The sequence below is a fragment of the Rhineura floridana genome, chromosome 3 (genome assembly GCF_030035675.1).
Source record: "Rhineura floridana isolate rRhiFlo1 chromosome 3, rRhiFlo1.hap2, whole genome shotgun sequence".
Classification (NCBI taxonomy): Eukaryota; Metazoa; Chordata; class Lepidosauria; order Squamata; family Rhineuridae; genus Rhineura; species Rhineura floridana.
The window spans coordinates 212,032,102-212,048,695 of record NC_084482.1 but is presented as its reverse complement, the minus strand read 5'-3'; the positions used below and the strand labels follow the sequence as shown (position 1 = coordinate 212,048,695).

The following is a 16,594-nucleotide window of genomic DNA, read 5'->3' as shown; positions in this document are numbered from 1 at the left end:
TCCTTTGGTGAAGAGCGTCTTCCTTGTCTTCCCCCCCCCCCAAGAGTTGCAGAGTCAGTGGCTCCTTCTGGATCCGGTAAGCCCCTTCTCCCCAGTTGGGCATTGGGGCGAAGGGGAATCCTAGGGCTGCTGGGGCAACTGCAGAGGAGGAACTGCAAGGCAGGGGAACGAGGAGTGGGCTTGGGATCCCTGTGTGTAGGGCGGGAGATGCCGCAGAATGTCGTTCCAACAGGTGAAGGGAGAGAAAAAGCTGGAGCAGCCCCACAACAGCAAGTAAGACCCTCACCCCATAAGGAGGAGGTGACCCGTGTTCAGCTGACCCTTGCAGGATTCCCCATCACAACATTTACCATCAGGGAGCAGAGCTTCGTTTTTTCCTCCTCTTAAAAACTAAGCCTCGTTAGTGAAAGTTACAGATAAGGGTGGTAGACTGCAGCTGGATGGAGAGGTGGTGTGTTTTTCTCTGGCTGAGGAGTCTGTATAATAACCAATGAACAAAGAAAAAAAGGGAAGAAAAAAAGACACAGAAGGCCTTGGTACAGTGAGTGAAGTATTTGGGGCAGGGATCATACTGCAAATGGGTGCTGTGCATGATGGGGAGTACTTTGAGCTGGGAAGTGGACCTTCCATAAGCAGAAGCACTGTACCAGACATCAGAGGGTTAAAGGACTTGAACTTGATTCCTTGACAGGAAGGGAATTTGGGGGGGCTGTGTACCCCAGAGCAAAAGCACCTGTGTCCAAAGTCCCTTTCATTCTTGTTTTCTCGCTTTCGGGTAAAGTAGCAACTCTTTTCCCCAACCATGGCATTGGTAGCCCCTCTGAAATCTGATGAGGCACAGAGGAGGGCGCATAGGAAACCTGTTCAGCTGATCCATCCAAATCAGGGAGCAGAGCTTTTTTTCTCCCCCCTCTGCAAAGCCAGGACACCACTTTGAATGTGGGGGAGGAAGGTTGAAAGTAGGTCTATGAATACTCCCATTACTCACACACTGAGTGATGTTACCAGTCCTCCTAACTGACATGATTGCGCCCATCCAGACAGGCAACTGCTGGGACGCAGAAGGGACCTTTTAAGAGTGAACAGAAAGTGCTACTGAAAACTGCCAATCTTTTCATCAAAGGAATTGGACTCAGGAGACCCCGGTTGAAAAGTGAACAACTCTGTTGTATTAAAAGGTAAATGGATGAAGAGACCAATCCAAACACCCGCAGGGCAGCCCCCACCCGCATCCATATCCCATCACTCAATGCCTGCTGAGGTGAAGGTAAAGTTAGTCCTTCCTTAATTTATGATGACAATCCCAAAAATTTAGACTCTGCTTTCTTCCACCACATTACACCCAAAGATCTTTCAATTTCCTTATCACAACCAGGTCAGAAACTCCAGGAACTGCAGTGTTCCAATATACTTTAATAACAACATAGCTCACTCTCAACTCTGAAAGCGGGCAAACCAAAAATTAACCAAAGATATCAATGTATTAAGAAATTTCAATCACAATTAAAACAGACATTCTGTATTACAGCAGAGGCTTGAAAATGTCACAAAGAAAAGTTAGGGAATATCAGAAGCTGCCATTGACTGAGTCAGACCATTGGTCCATCTAACTCAGTATTGTCTACACCGACTGGCAGCATCTCCCCAGGATTACAGGCAGGGAGTCTTTTCCAGCCCTATGTGGAGTTGCTGGGGATTGAAACTGGGACCTTCTGCAAGCAAAGCAGCTGCTCTACCACTGAGCTACGGCCCTTCCCCTAAAAAGGTCTGTCCTTTTGCTTGTTTGCTCTTAAATAGGCATGGGGGGTAATCAGGATTACAGCTCCTTTCGAGCTGCTGTCAGGGAGATGCCAACCATCCAGACATCCATCTTCAGAGGAAGACATGGTCCCCATCACTGGGTTTATCTCAAAGGTTATATGCTAGGAAGAATGATCCCCATATTCAAGGATGCTTAGCCAGCACCTTTCCTGCTCTGCCAGCCATTGGCCTAGGCATGGGGTTCCCCATTTAGTTTGGCTTATACAGTAATTGGCTTGGCTCCTTCTGTACAGAACCTAGAAACATCATTATAAAAAGGACATAAGTAACAAAACGAATGTTGGCTCAGTGAAAGGTCAAAAGAGGGAGTGTGCATGGAGGAGACAGAGTTCCAGAGGACAGAGCAGGAGGATAGATGCTACTGCTTCTTATCATCCACAGATCAAAGATGGAGCGGCAAGACTCAGCTGCCCTTGAAGCAGGACTTGGCCCTGATGCCATCAAGACTGAGACACATGGGGAGGAATTTTCAGAAGGAAACGTGTGGAAGATCTTGGGGGAGAACCCCCTCAGCTCAGATGTGCAGCGCCAGCAGTTCCGGTGTTTCCGCTACCAGGAGGCTGAGGGGCCCCGACAGGCTTGCAGCCGACTCCACCTTCTTTGCCGTGAGTGGCTGAAGCCAGAGCGACACTCAAAGAACCAGATCGTGGACAAGGTGATCCTGGAGCAGTTCCTGGCTGTCCTGCCCCCAGAGATGGAGAGCTGGGTGAGGGAATGTGGAGCAGAGACCAGTTCCCAGGCGGTGGCTCTTGCCGAAGGTTTCCTCCTGAGCCGCGCAGAGAATGAGAAGCAGGCAGAGCAGAAGGTGAGATGGTATAATCTCGGCCAGGGATAGCCAATGTGGTGCCTTCTGTCATGACGTCTGCACCCCCACAGGGCACAGATATCATGCTTCAGACCCAATTCCCACCCTTAGGGCAATTGTTCTGGAACCCAAACACCAAATTCCCCTTGCCAAGGCTGTGCAAACTAACACCAACCCTGCAAGGTAGAAGATAGGCTGCCACCACCCCTTCACTGGTTCAACTCAGAGCTAGGGGAACTCTGAGCCCAGAAAATAGGTAAACCAAGGTTCAATAAGACAAGAGCCAAACTTACACTCCTTGTCAAGAAACCTCTGGTAAAACCCCCAAAATAGAATTAGGCTTAACTCCTTTTTCCTTTGGTAGTTGTGTAGTCGAATGGTCAAGATGCTGGATTCAGAACCACCCTTACCCTCAATGAACACACCAGGTTAAATAGAAGTAGCTTTATTCAAAAATATAAGTGCACATCAAGATATAGCAGCAAAAAATTCCTCAAAACCACACACCGAATCAGGGGTTCAGGTATACATAAGAGAGTTCACACACAACAAGAAAATAACAACCTAGCTAGCCTGTCTACGTACTTAGGAGGTAGTTGGTTGCAATCTCATCTCTCCTCAGAGAGAATAGCATCAGGTAAGAAACAATGGAACCCCTCTTAGGTGACCACCAGCAGGATCGACACCTAGGAACAGTCCAGCGAGAACCACCCAGGGGAACAAAGGCTATGGGTCTCAAGCCCTATACTTAAGGAAAAAGAAACCCAACAGTCCAGAATTAATTAACCAATCAGGGGCTTACTGATGTAATCCCTTCTCGATGCTTCTTCACTTTTTCACACCTTGCAGGCCCCCCTCTCAGCTGTGTTCTCAACCTTCACAGGCCTGCATGTCCTTGAGTACCAGGCTCTCACTGATTAGCACAGATAACCAGGTGTTTCTATTCAGGCCTCCCTAACTGCCTTCAGCTGGAAACGAAACTTGACATTTTTGCCTTTCCAGAGGCCTGTCTTCTGACAAGATGTAACTCCCAGAGTTCTTTGCACTGAGACATGATATTAAATATCAATTTAACATTTCATAAAAATATACATGTCCATGACAGATGTTGTTGAAGTTAAAGTCTTATAATCGCTGGCCATTCATCCCATTTTCTGGGGCTGATGCAGGCAGCAGTCCGGCAACCTCTGGAGAGCACCACCTTGGCTACTCCTGATATCCAATACCCGTCTGGGTTTTCCCTCTGTCAGTCCTCTTCTAATCCTACTCCCTGTTATATGACTTGACTTCTTATTATGCTGTTTCAGGAAAAGGGTCTTTATGCAGAAATAGGAACTGATTTCCCTGAGGCAGAGAGGACTCCTTCGGACCCCAGGCAGAGGCCGCTGGGTAAGGGTGAATGGGGTCTTTATCTGTTGATTTTGGCTCTTTTACTCTTGTTTCCAGCCTTTCCACAGCTGAGAATTGCTCCTGTTTACATCACGATTTTGCACACGGGAACTGGAACTTTGATTTGTGGCCCAGAGCTCAAGTGGGGAGAGATGTTTTATCACACAACTGCAATTTTCATTTATTTTTTATTTGTTACATTTATATCCCAACTTTCCTCCAAGGAGCTCCAGGTGGTGCACAGACATGGTTCTCAGCACAACCCTGTGAGGTGGGTTAGGCTGAGAAACAGCAACTGGCCCTAGATCACCTTCATGGCTGAGTGGGGATTTGAACCCTGGTCTGCCAGGTCACAGTCTAACACCCTAATCATTACACCGCACTGGCTCTGTTCCCTGAACTCTGAATAAATGTCTGAAATATTCTCCACAGGTGAGAACCATTTGCAGTTAGATGCGTATCGCTTAAACTCTGAGACAAACATATAACAATGGCTTCTGGATGCATTTTGTTTCTCACAGGTGATGCAACAACATCAGCACGACCTAAAAAAACATCTCCTGTTTGTGATGGAGAAGAACCTTCTGCTGTCGCTCCGGACCAGGTAGGGGGAAGACTCAGAAGGGGGGAGTCTGGGGGCAGCCTGGGTGCCTCTCTGTCCCCTGCTCACTTCCCTGGGCCTGAATGAATTTCCCTCCTTCTCTTTGCTTCTCTCAAAGCTACCCTCAAAAAAACTGAATGCCATTTAAGATGGTTTCTGTCCTGAGAATAACAACCAGCCACCTCACCTGAACTAACTTTGTCATGTAGGCAGCAGATAATGCTTCCTATGACGACAGAATGTTTTCTTTTTAGGGTCCAGTGTCCTTGGAGGATGTGGCTGTGTATTTCACAGAGGAGGAGTGGGCCCTGCTGGATCCTGACCAGAGAGTTCTGCATAGTGAAGTCATGGAGGAGAATTGTGGGAACTTTGTCTATCTTGGTAAGACCCCAGTTGGATCATAATACATGTTTTGAAACTCAGTGTTCCTTCATGTAATGAATCCAAATGTTCTTATGTAGTGCCACCTACTTAATCTGTGATTCTTACCCCTCTGCAGTTAACCTTGAATGGACAGCTGCCTACTGTATTCTGTCTGAACATGGATCCTCCAGTTTTGCCCTTCCAAACAGTGGTCCAGCTGATTTAACCTGGCCAGATAATATGAGATGTAAGTTTCAGAGTTGATAGGTGGAACAAGCCTCTCGGTCGTTTTCTTGTTTTATGATTGGGCCACATAACAATCCATTGCAGAAAAGAGGCTGGCTTTTACTGGTCTCAAATTCCCACAGATATGTGAGACTTTTGCCTTTCTTGAAACATCTGATCAGGAGTTCAAAGATGCTCTTTCAGAACCTGCTTTTTCATTTTTCTCTCTCCCCTCCCCCCAATATTTCTTTTATGTTTAGAACTTTGGCTTCACATTTAGTGTTAAAGGCAATTCTCTGGAATTTCTCAGTAAAATGTTCCGCAGGTGCTAAAGCAGCATAGCTGAGCTCCATTTTGGTTTCTAATATAGCCCACCAGGTGCAACATTTGGCATTCTGGGCTTCCTTCTTCCTAGACCTGGAGCAGAGTGCTGGCAATGCACAGTAGTATTTTGGGGGGAGAAGGACCGTTATGGGACTGGGGTAGCCAACATGGTGCATTCCAAAGATTGCTGGACTCTCGCTCCATCAATGATGACTGTTGTCCATGCTGACTCGGGCTGCTGGGAATGGGATTCCAAGAAGCTCTGGAGAGCACCCTAATGGCTATCCTGGCTACCGGGAAAGAGACTCGGCCAATAACAAGAGCCCTCCCCACATCTGTACTTTTCCTATTTTTCAATACTTCACATTCCTTTCAGGCTAGTATTTTATTTATTTATTTATTTATTTAATTACGCTTTTAAACTGCCCTATAGCAACGAGCTCTCAGGGCGGTGTACAGCAAAATAAAACCACATTTAAAAAACGAACAAGTGTGGATTAAAACATACAATATAAAACATATTTACAAACAAAATTAAAATACGAATAAAATAAAAATACAATTACAGTTAAGTTTAAAATAAAATTAAATTTAAGTTTAAAATGCCTGGGCGAAGAGGTAGGTTTTTACCTGGCGCCGAAAAGATAACAAAGAAGGCGCCAGGCGTATCTCATCTGGGAGGGCATTCCATAATTCGGGGGCCACCACTGCAAAGGCCCTAGATCTAATTGTTGTTCTCCGGGCCTCCCTATGAGTTGGGACCCGGAGAAGGGCCTTAGATGTCGAGCGCAGTGAATGGGTAGGTACATAGCGAGAGAGGCGTTCCATCAGATATTGCGGTCCGATGCCGTTAAGGGCTTTATAGGTAAGAACCAACACTTTGAATCTGGCCCGGAAACATATAGGTAGCCAGTGCAGTTGGGCCAGAATAGGTGTTATATGGTCGAATTTCTTCGTCCCAGTAAGAACTCTGGCTGCAGCATTCTGCACTAGCTGAAGTTTCCGAATCGTCTTCAAAGGTAACCCTACGTAGAGTGCATTACAGTAATCCAATCTAGAGGTTACCAGAGCGTGAATAACTGAGGCAAGGTTCTCCCTGTCCAGATAGGGTCGTAGTTGGGCTACCAGCCGAAGCTGGTAGAACGCATTCCGTGCCACCGAGGCTACCTGAGCCTCAAGTGACAGGAGCGGATCTAATAAGACCCCCAAACTACGGACCTGCTCCTTTAGGGGGAGTGTAACCCCATCCAGAGCAGGTCTGACATCAACCACCTGGGCAGAGTACCCCCCCACCAACAGCATCTCAGTCTTGTCAGGATTGAGTTTCAGTTTATTAGCTCTCATCCAGTCCATTATCGCGGCCAGGCAGCGGTTCAGTACATTGACAGCCTCACCTGAGGAAGATGAAAAGGAGAAGTAGAGTTGCGTGTCATCAGCATATTGCTGAAAACGCACTCCAAAACTCCTGATGACCTCACCCAGCGGCTTCATATAGATATTAAAGAGCATGGGGGACAGAACTGAACTCTGCGGGACCCCATATTGGAGTACCCAGGGACTCGAGTAATGCTCCCCAAGCATCACCTTCTGGAGGCGATTCCCAAGATAGGAGTGCAGCCACTGCCAAGCAGTGCCTCCAATTCCTAAGTCCGTGAGTCGCCCCAAAAGGATACCATGGTCGATGGTATCAAAAGCCGCCGAGAGATCAAGGAGAACCAACAGAGTTACACTCCCTCTGTCTGTCTCCCGACAGAGGTCATCATACAGGGCGACCAAGGCCGTTTCTGTACCAAACCCCAGCCGAAAGCCCGATTGAAATGGGTCCAGATAATGACTTCCGGGAAGGGTGACTTAGCCTGTGCCTGCTTTTGAGACGGGCTCCTGCCTCAAAAGAAGCTTATTCAGATATATCAGTCAGTTTTTTCTTTTTTTTTTGACTGATTAAACTTCTCCCGGGTAGGGAGAAACGAAGAGATTAACCTCAAAGCCTATTTTTGTTGGGACGACCAGATCTCATTAATTTATGGGACGAGGTCCAGCCGACGAAGGTGGGACGGATTTTCAACAGCAAGCTCTATCTGTTAAAGCGAACGTTCATCTTATCTTCTAAGAGAGAACGCATTAACAGGCAAGCACCCTTCTTTCTATATTTTTCTTTTACTTGACTTAAATTGTTGCTGTTTAAAAGAGATTTGCCAGATTGATCGGTTTTTGACATCTCACTGGGGAGCCGTAACTTCTCTCTGCTACGCACTAATTAATAGCTTATCTCTGTTTTTGTTGCAAAAAGCTGTCCTGGATTTGCATTCTAAAGATACACACAGAAGAGGGATTTCTATTCCAGATTTTTATTTTGAAAAATATTATACTGTTTTGAGACTACTCTCTTTTTGGTCTATTTTATTTTGACGAATCTGTTTCTTGACGATTGCCATTAATTGCTTCGATCCTGGGAACTGCATTTTGTTTACTTAACTATTGGAGAGATAAGGCTGTCTGCTCTGTTTATACTGTGATGTCACCAAGTTTGGAGTATTAACCCAATTGTTGCTGAAATAAGAAGTGGTTTTCCTATATTTTTCTTTTAAAATGGCAATTAAGAAAGTGGCTGAGAATCTGGAAATAACTATGTTTCAGAGAATAATGAATGAGATTGAGATAACGAAAATTGAATTGAGTAAAATGAAGCAGGAGATTAAAGATATAAGGGTCCCTGTGAGAGAGGTGACCCTGGAAGGGGTCCCTGTGAGAGAGGAGACCCCGGAGATTGGAATAGGGGTCCCTGTGAGAGAGGAGACCCTGGAGACTGGAATAGGGGTCCCTGTGAGAGAGGAGATCCCGGAGATTGGAACAAACGTGGAACAGGAACAAGATTTGGAGTCTATGGACTTTAGAAATAAAATCTATTGTTTGGAACTCAATGTTATCTCTGAAGAAATTAATGAAGATTCTAGAGATAAAGTTATCAATGGCATGGATTATCTTCTGGACTGGAATGATGTGATGGAGCCCAATATAGAGAAAATCTATGGAATTAACTGCAGCCATGTGACAATGGAAAAACTTTTAAGAGATGACCCAGTGTATTTTGAAAAAAAGAACAGAGATATGATTTTACAGCAGTATTTCAGCAACTTATTCAGAATGGATGGCAAGAAAATATTTGGGATAGAGGTAATTCCCATCAGACTCTTATTATATGACTATGGCTTTGACAGCAAGATTATTATGGAATACTGATAATGGAAGATTGGATATTGAAATTACTGGACTTAACAAGACTACTGAAGATGGAAGATGGAAAATGGAACTAATAGAGATAATAGAACAATGGCTACTGAAATTACTGAACCTAACAGATTCTGATGTGATGGATTAATTGAAATGTTTATTTTGACTATGGTTATGACAATAAGATTATCATAATTAGTAATGAGATGGATTAATCGATATGCTTATCTGGAAAAAAAAATTGATAGATATATTTCTTAAAGAATTGAAACCTCTCTTTGACTTTTTGTGGAAAGAATAAAGTAATGTTTATGAGATTTGATGATTAAGTAAGATAACTACTGGAGGAAAGTGATTTTATAATATGACTTAAGAGACAGGATTGCTATATATTATAGACTTATAACTGATTTGATCTTTGACAAATGGGAAGTCAATATTTTACTCTTTATTTTTTATTTTTGTTTTTTTTTTTTTTCTTCTTTTCTTTTTTTCTTTTTGTTTAACTATTTTTGATTTTGTTTTTTGTCTTTGAATGTTTTATGATTTTGTCTTGTATGTTTTATGAAAATCTGAATAAAAATTATTGAAAAAAAAAAGAAATGGGTCCAGATAATCAGTTTCATCCAAGAGAGCCTGGAGTTGGTGAGCGACCACGCGCTCTAGAACCTTGCCCAGAAATGGAACATTTGCTACCGGTCTATAGTTGTTAAAATTATCAGGGTCCAAGGAGGGCTTTTTTAGGAGCGGTCTCACCACTGCCTGTTTCAGGCAGAGTGGGACCACTCCCTCTCGTAAAGAGGCATTAATCACCTCCTTGGCCCAACCAGCTGTTCCATTCCTGCTAGCTTTTATTAGCCATGAGGGGCAAGGGTCCAGAGCAGAAGTGGTCGCCCGCACCTGTCCGAGCACCTTGTCCACATCCTCGAGCTGTACCAACTGAAACTCATCCAATAAAACCGGACAAGACTGTGTTCTGGACACCTCATTAGATTCAACTGCTACAATATTGGAGTCAAGGTCCCGACGGATGTTAGTGATCTTATCTTGGAAGTGCCTCGCAAACTCATTATAGCGGGCTATCGATGGTTGTATTGCATCCGGAGGGCTAGAGTGTAGAAGTCCCCGGACAACTTTATAAAGTTCCGCTGGGCGGTTACAAGATGACTGAATAGAGGCAGCAAAGTACTGCTTCTTTGCTGCCCTCACCGCCTTCACATAACGTTTGGTAGAGGCCTTCACAAGAGCATAATTACAGCCGTCGGGAGTTCGCCTCCATTTGCACTCAAGCCGTCTCCTTTCTTGCTTCATCACTCTTAGCTCCGAGGTAAACCAAGGAGCCAATTGAGCTCTGCAATGGAGAGGGCGCACCGGGGCGATTGTGTCAACTGCCCGGGTCATTTCCATATTCCACAGAGTGGCCAGGGTTTCGACAGAATCGTCAGTTTTATCAGCCGGAAAATTCCCTAGAGCCCTTTGAAATCCCTCAGGATTCATTAGTCTCCGGGGACGGACCATCTTAATCGGTCTTCCACCCTTGCAGAGGGGAGAAGACAATGTGAGTCTAAATCTCAATAGGCGGTGATCTGTCCATGACAAAGGAATAGATGTAAAATTCCTCACTCCCAGATCACCATCCCCTAACCCAGTGGCAAAAATCAAGTCTAGAGTATGTCCTGACACATGCGTAGGGCCAGTAACAAATTGAGACAGCCCCATGGCTGTCATGGAGGTCATGAAGTCCTGAGCTGCTCCAGACAAAGCGGCCTCGGCATGGATGTTGAGATCCCCCAATACCAGAAGCTTGGGGGATCGCAACACCAAATCCGAGACCACCTCCGTCAGCTCAGTTAGGGAAGCTGTTGGGCAGCAGGGTGGACGGTACACCAACAGTATTCCCAGTCTGTCTCGCTGACCCAACGCAATGTGCAGACACTCCAGGCCATTAGCCACCTGGATAGGGTGCCTAACGAGAGGAATGGAATTTTATAGACCACAGCGATTCCCCCTCCCCGACCCTCGGATCTACCCAGATGCTGGACCGAATATCCAGGTGGGCACAACTGGGAGAGATTAATACCTCCCAGATCGCTCACCCAGGTTTCGGTAATACATGCCAGATCGGCCGCCTCATCCATAATTAAATCATGGATGAGGGAGGTGTTATTATTTACCGATCTGGCATTAAGAAGCAGCAACTGGAGATCCGAGGGTTGGCTGATAAGACTACCAGCAATCCTGTGGGTGTGAGGAGGACCGGAACACGGCACAGCCACCAGTTGTCTGGGTCGAGTTCCCCTTAACTGGCATGTCTTCCTCACAGCACCATACCTCCCATTACCCGTCACTGCACTGATTGGGGCCCCCTCTGGTCCTCCCTCCCACAACACTGTCCTCTCGCCCAGGCACATAATAAAAATAAAATAAATAACAAAGCTCATATTTTATACACAATCACACACTCATTCATAGTAGATTTTATCTTTGCTCTTTTTTGGGGTGGGTGGGAGGAGGAACCCTCATAGGAAAAGGGACTTGGCTAACATAGAGCCAAATTGGCTGTATGAATGTGTGTGGGCGAGCATAGAAGGCATTTCTTCATGCTGCATGAATTTTAGCACTTCAAGACCTCTTCATCTAGCCTAGTAGTATTTGCTTATTTTTATTTTTTTCAAGGATATATATCTCCACTTTCCACTGGACAAAAATCCAGATAATCAGAAAAAGTTAGACATCAATACGAGATGTTAAAACCACCACATAATCAAAGCAACTATATATCAATCAGCATGAGGAAACATTAAGAGTCGTAATAAATATCAACACAGACAAGAGCCATCTTAGAATTACTTCTTGTGGTCCTTTAGCTGCTGAAGTGGGGGATTGACCTTGGGACGTTTTGCATGCAAATCACTTGCTCTGCCACTGAAGGATGGGGCCTCCACTTTTGATCTTCTAATTTCCATTGCTCCAAACACTTCAGAAGAGGATACCTGTGGTTATTTACCTGTACAACCTTGTAGGGTAGGGTGAAAGAGAGTGATTGGCCCAGGCCCACCCAATGGGATTAACCTGACTGGGAGCTCTCCATGGTCCAAATTCAATAGTCTATAGCAGTTCAGTTGTCAGTGAATGCCAGACGACAGAGACTGTTCAACCTGGGGTAAGATTGGTCTCCCATTTAAGTCCTTTCATGTCTTCCTTTATCACAACAGTTAACTGGGATTGTTCAATGATTTGAGGGTCCATTTCTTCCCTCATGTTCTTATCCGTTTCTCTCTCCCTTGCAGATTGTGACAATTCGGAAGCTATGAGGAAGGGAGTACTATGTGGGAAAGAGAGGCCGGAAAGCTGCGGGTCTGAAAAGAGGGAAGGGCAGAGAAGGAAAACTGAAGCAGAAGAGAAGAGGAGGAAGAAATCCTCTGCTTCTGATGGCAGTGATTACCGTAACACTGCAGGCCGAGAGAAAACAGATGAAAAAAACAAAAAAAGTAAACATTTTGCTTATTGGAAAAACCTCAATTCTAATATAAAATGCAAAGCCCACTGCAAAAACCACAAAGGAGAGAAAGTATATAAGTGCTTGGAATGTGGAAAGAGCTGCAGTAGAAAATCCTCTCTCACTTTGCATCAGAGAATTCACACCGGGGACCAAACATATCCATGCTTGGAATGTGGAAAGAGCTTCAGTCACCAGGCATTTCTCGCTTCCCACCAAAGATATCATGGCATAGTGGAACCACATAAGTGCTTAGAATGTGGAAGAAGCTTCAGTCGGAAGAACAGTCTCTCTTCTCATCAAAGAATTCACACTGGGGAGAAACCTTTTAAGTGCTTAGTATGTGGGAAAGGCTTTAGCCAAAACAGCAATCTCACTGCACATCAAAGAATTCACACTGGGGAGAAGCCATATAAATGCTTGGAATGTGGAAAGAGCTTCACCTGCAAGAACAATCACACGTCACATCAAAGAATTCACACTGGGGAGAAGCCATATAAATGCCTGGAATGTGGAAAGGGCTTCAATAGAAATTCATTCCTCACTTCCCATCAAAGAATTCACACTGGGGAGAAACCATATAAATGCCTGGAATGTGGAAAGAACTTCAGCTGGAGAAACGGTCTCACTTCCCATCAAAGAATTCACACTGGGGAGAAACCATATAAGTGCTTAGAATGTGGAAAGAACTTCAGCTGGAAAAATAAACTCGCTTCCCATCAAAGAATTCACACTGGGGAGAAACTATATAAATGCCTGGAATGTGGAAAGGGCTTCAGTAAAAATTCGTCTCTCACTTTGCATCAAAGAATTCACACTGGGGAGAAACCATAGAACTTCTTGGAATGTGGAAAGAGCTGAAGTAGAAGTAGCACAACTCTGTTGTCATGAAAGAATTCAGAAAGGGGGGAACCATATTAATATTTGAGTGTAGTTCAGCGGTCACCAATCAGTTGCCCATGGGTGTCTTGTGGTTCTGCAAAGGCTTTCAGTGGTGCCCTCAGCAGGTTCCCCAGAATCTGGGCTTACTTTTTTAAAAATGATAATCTCTAGCCCTTCTAGAAAGTAAGTTATGGAGCAAAATAGACAGGTACCCTTCTAAGCCTGGCTGCTCCTGTCCGTTGGTCTCATTAGCCAATGAGTGAAGCCAGACCTGTGACAGATAATTGTGTTGTTTGGACACCAGGTAATGGGAATCCCTGGGGTGGAAAAGAGCTACAGTTTTGCCTTCCCTGTTAGTGCACTTTTTCTGCTGCTATCTTTTTTTTTAATTACAGGCATACCCTGCTTTAACATACGCAATGGGACCAGAGCGTGTATATAAAATGAAAATGTACTTAAAGTGAAGCACTACTTTTTTTCCACTTATTGATGCATGCCTGCACTGCACTCGTCATATATGGGCATAACTGATGTAAATAACGCATTTATAACTAAAATAATCATAAAATAAAGTAGGCTTATCTCTAAGGTGATAGATTTACTACTCTTCTTTGTATCTGCCATTATGTACTGTATGTAATACTGTACAGTACTGTACTGAAGGCAAGGGAAATGCACACCAATGCACACTAAACACGCACAAGCCAGCAGTGGCAAAAGCCAGAACTAATGATAGGCAGAGAGAGAAAAGTATTGAATTAAAGCAGGAAAGGAAGATGGGACAATGGAGAGGTATAAAATGGGACAATGGAGAGGTATAAAATGAAATCAGGGTGATCTAAATACTTTATTTTTTTATCACAAACAATTACAATAAAGCAGATGGGACAATGCAGAGGGAGAGGTATAAAATGGGGCAGTAACATGAAATCAGGGGGATCTAAAATGAAATCGGGGATCTAAAGAGCACAAGGTCCCCCCCCCCCACACACACACACTGCCACCACCAACCTAGGCTGGGGCAGGCAGAGCTCCGATTGCTCTTTACAGTACTGTAAAGTAAAGTACTTAAAGGTAAATGATTTACATTTAAATGATTACAGTTCTGTCTCCAAGGCAGCAGCCGCTCAGATCGCTCAATCACTCTGCTCAGATCGCTGAGACGACGCTTCGCAACACATGTGGAACACAAGTTCCGTCAGTGTCCGTTATTGCGAACCGCTTACGTTAAAGTGGGGTATGGTGGAGTATGGAGCATGTACGTTATAGCGAGACGACGTTAAGTGGGGTATGCCTGTATTCCTTGGAATCTGTATAGTTTGCTCTTCCTTTTTCCTAGCAATCAGGACGCATGTTTCCTGTGCTGGGTTTGCCAGAGGTCAAGTAGTACTCGGAAGTTATTTTCTGCAATTACTACCACGCAATAAGTGTGGGTGAATGGTAAATAACACCCCCCTCTCCCCTCTAGGCAAATGTGAACATAAAGAGCCTTTGGGATGTCTCCTGCTTTGCAGGAGCTAAAGGCCAGGGACTCATTCAGAATTCCACTTAGCGTGCAATGCTATGCATGTCTGCTCAGAAGCAAGCCTCTGTTTAATGGGATTTGTTTGCAGGTAAATGGGTACAGGCTGTCAGCCTACGTTTTGGTTTAGGGTTGACCCTTGGGAAAAACAAAAAGGTTGGCTGCTACTGGTGTCGAAAAAAGATTCAGTAAGAAGGTACAGCTCAATCCTTATCGAAGTATTCACACAGAAGACAATCCATATTCATGCAAGAATTGTTGAAAAGCTCCTGTCACAGTTCTCACTTTCTCCCCATCATATGAATTTATTCTACAGCATAGGAAAGTGACAGGTTTGATCAAAAGGTATAATCTCAGGGGCTGTACTCTGTGGCCCCATTCTTCTTGTCTGTATCTCTCCTCCTCTCCGCCCCATTTTTCGGTACTTTACAAGAAAGAATCACCCTAATATGGAATGTGATATTTAGCAAGTCTGCTTGTGTGGTAGAAAAAGTTCCAAAAACAGCTGGATATGAATTCTGAGGACAAATGGAATGCAAGCATATGGGAAACAAAACAGATTTCTTCCAGCTATATGAAACTTCAAGCACGTGATGAAATAATGCCAATCTCAACAAAGGCCAGTCTATTTTTGCTATTCTTCAATGGACCCCAAGATTGGCTGCAACCCATAGTTTGATGAGATGCCTCGTGGCAGAGATACTATGCATACAGAAGGCTGCATTGTTTTATTGCTTCCTACAGTCACTTGGGGGTGGGGGGTAGGGGATAGAAGGTTGATTCTGGTTGTTTCTTTCTAACAGTCTTCCATTGCAATAAAGCACCAAGGCTGGTGCATGCTATCATGATTGATTTAATCATCTGGTTTGCTTCCAATTGCTGTATGTGAAGGCAAAACCCAATCTGCCCCAAGCCACCTGTGAATGACACCTGTAGAAGCATGGCAAGAGATATGTCTGTCCACTAAAGATTTCATGGAATGGCCAACGGGGAATGACATGAATTAAAGTGTATTTGCTATATATTTCCTCTATCCTATATGCATCACTTCTCTGCACTTACATATTCATGGTATTTATTATTGATATTGCTACTGGAATATTGCATTTAGTATAAATATTCTATCATTACATTCACATTTAGAATTGTATCTTTAAAATTTATATAAGAAATGCTTTTAGTATTGAAAATGTCAGGACATAGTGTTTGAGAAAAAGCCAGGAAGTTTTATAACTTTCTCCATCTTGTTTGTAAAACAAAGCGCAGTGTCTGCTGTTACATTGCTTGTGTGTACAACGGAGCCAGCTAGTGACCCAAAGCCACCGATGACAGAGTGGTATACGTTATAACATGTAGAGGATGTGTGGGTGTGAATGAACTTCTCTTTCTAGGGCTTATGGCTGAAACTGGAGGCTTGGAGGCACTGAAAGTTATTAAGACAACTGGGGTGTGTCTGGAATACAACCACCAAAAATAAATGTTATAATTCTAACGGAAGTCTGAGTACCAAAAAGAGGAGATGCAATCCTGAGGACACAGAATTGCCAAGAGACTGCCATCATTACAAGTGCCAGCTGACTGATTGATGGACGAGATACCAGAGCTCAGTGAAGATGCCAAAATAACATCAAAACATCTTATAAAGACATCCCAGCTTCACCAGAAGATTTGAGAAGTTTTTCACCACAGCCTTCAACCTCCAAGACTCCTCTGAGCGCACCACCTGCTTCTTCAAATCTCTTCTCCCTTGCTACAGTACTGGCTGGCCCCCAGTTACTTGCATGATTGTGTGTGAGTATGAAAGATCAGGACTATTTGGCATATCTAATTTTGCATTTCACTATTTCTGCAATGGGTGACTCACAAGAGCACCTCTGGCTGTGTTAATTGGCCATCTCAATAAATATTTTTTAAAAAAATTCTTGGTGTGGT

The 16,594-nt window shown here is 44.2% G+C and overlaps 1 protein-coding gene across 1 annotated transcript; it reads left to right on the top strand.

The window, feature by feature from the left end:
• Positions 1-14: 14 nt before the first annotated feature.
• On the top strand, positions 15-16,583 carry LOC133381494 (zinc finger protein 436-like). Its single transcript, XM_061620654.1, has 8 exons — positions 15-76; positions 1,045-1,178; positions 2,203-2,626; positions 3,934-4,015; positions 4,537-4,619; positions 4,871-4,997; positions 5,116-5,226; positions 12,050-16,583. The coding sequence occupies exons 3-8, from the start codon at positions 2,210-2,212 to the stop codon at positions 13,090-13,092; spliced, it is 1,863 nt and encodes a 620-aa protein (XP_061476638.1). The 5' UTR covers positions 15-76; positions 1,045-1,178; positions 2,203-2,209; the 3' UTR covers positions 13,093-16,583.
• The last annotated feature ends 11 nt before the right edge of the window (positions 16,584-16,594 follow it).

What these genes read in the sequence shown, in the direction of transcription:
- LOC133381494 (XM_061620654.1), top strand. Translation starts at nt 2,210, where the DNA reads ATGGAGCGGCAAGACTCAGCTGCCCTTGAAGCAGGACTTGGCCCTGAT. An exon ending in TGGGAACTTTGTCTATCTTG is followed by an intron (nt 4,998 to 5,115) that starts GTAAGACCCCAG and finishes ACCCCTCTGCAG; the next exon opens with TTAACCTTGAATGGACAGCT. An exon ending in CTGGCCAGATAATATGAGAT is followed by an intron (nt 5,227 to 12,049) that starts GTAAGTTTCAGA and finishes TCTCCCTTGCAG; the next exon opens with ATTGTGACAATTCGGAAGCT.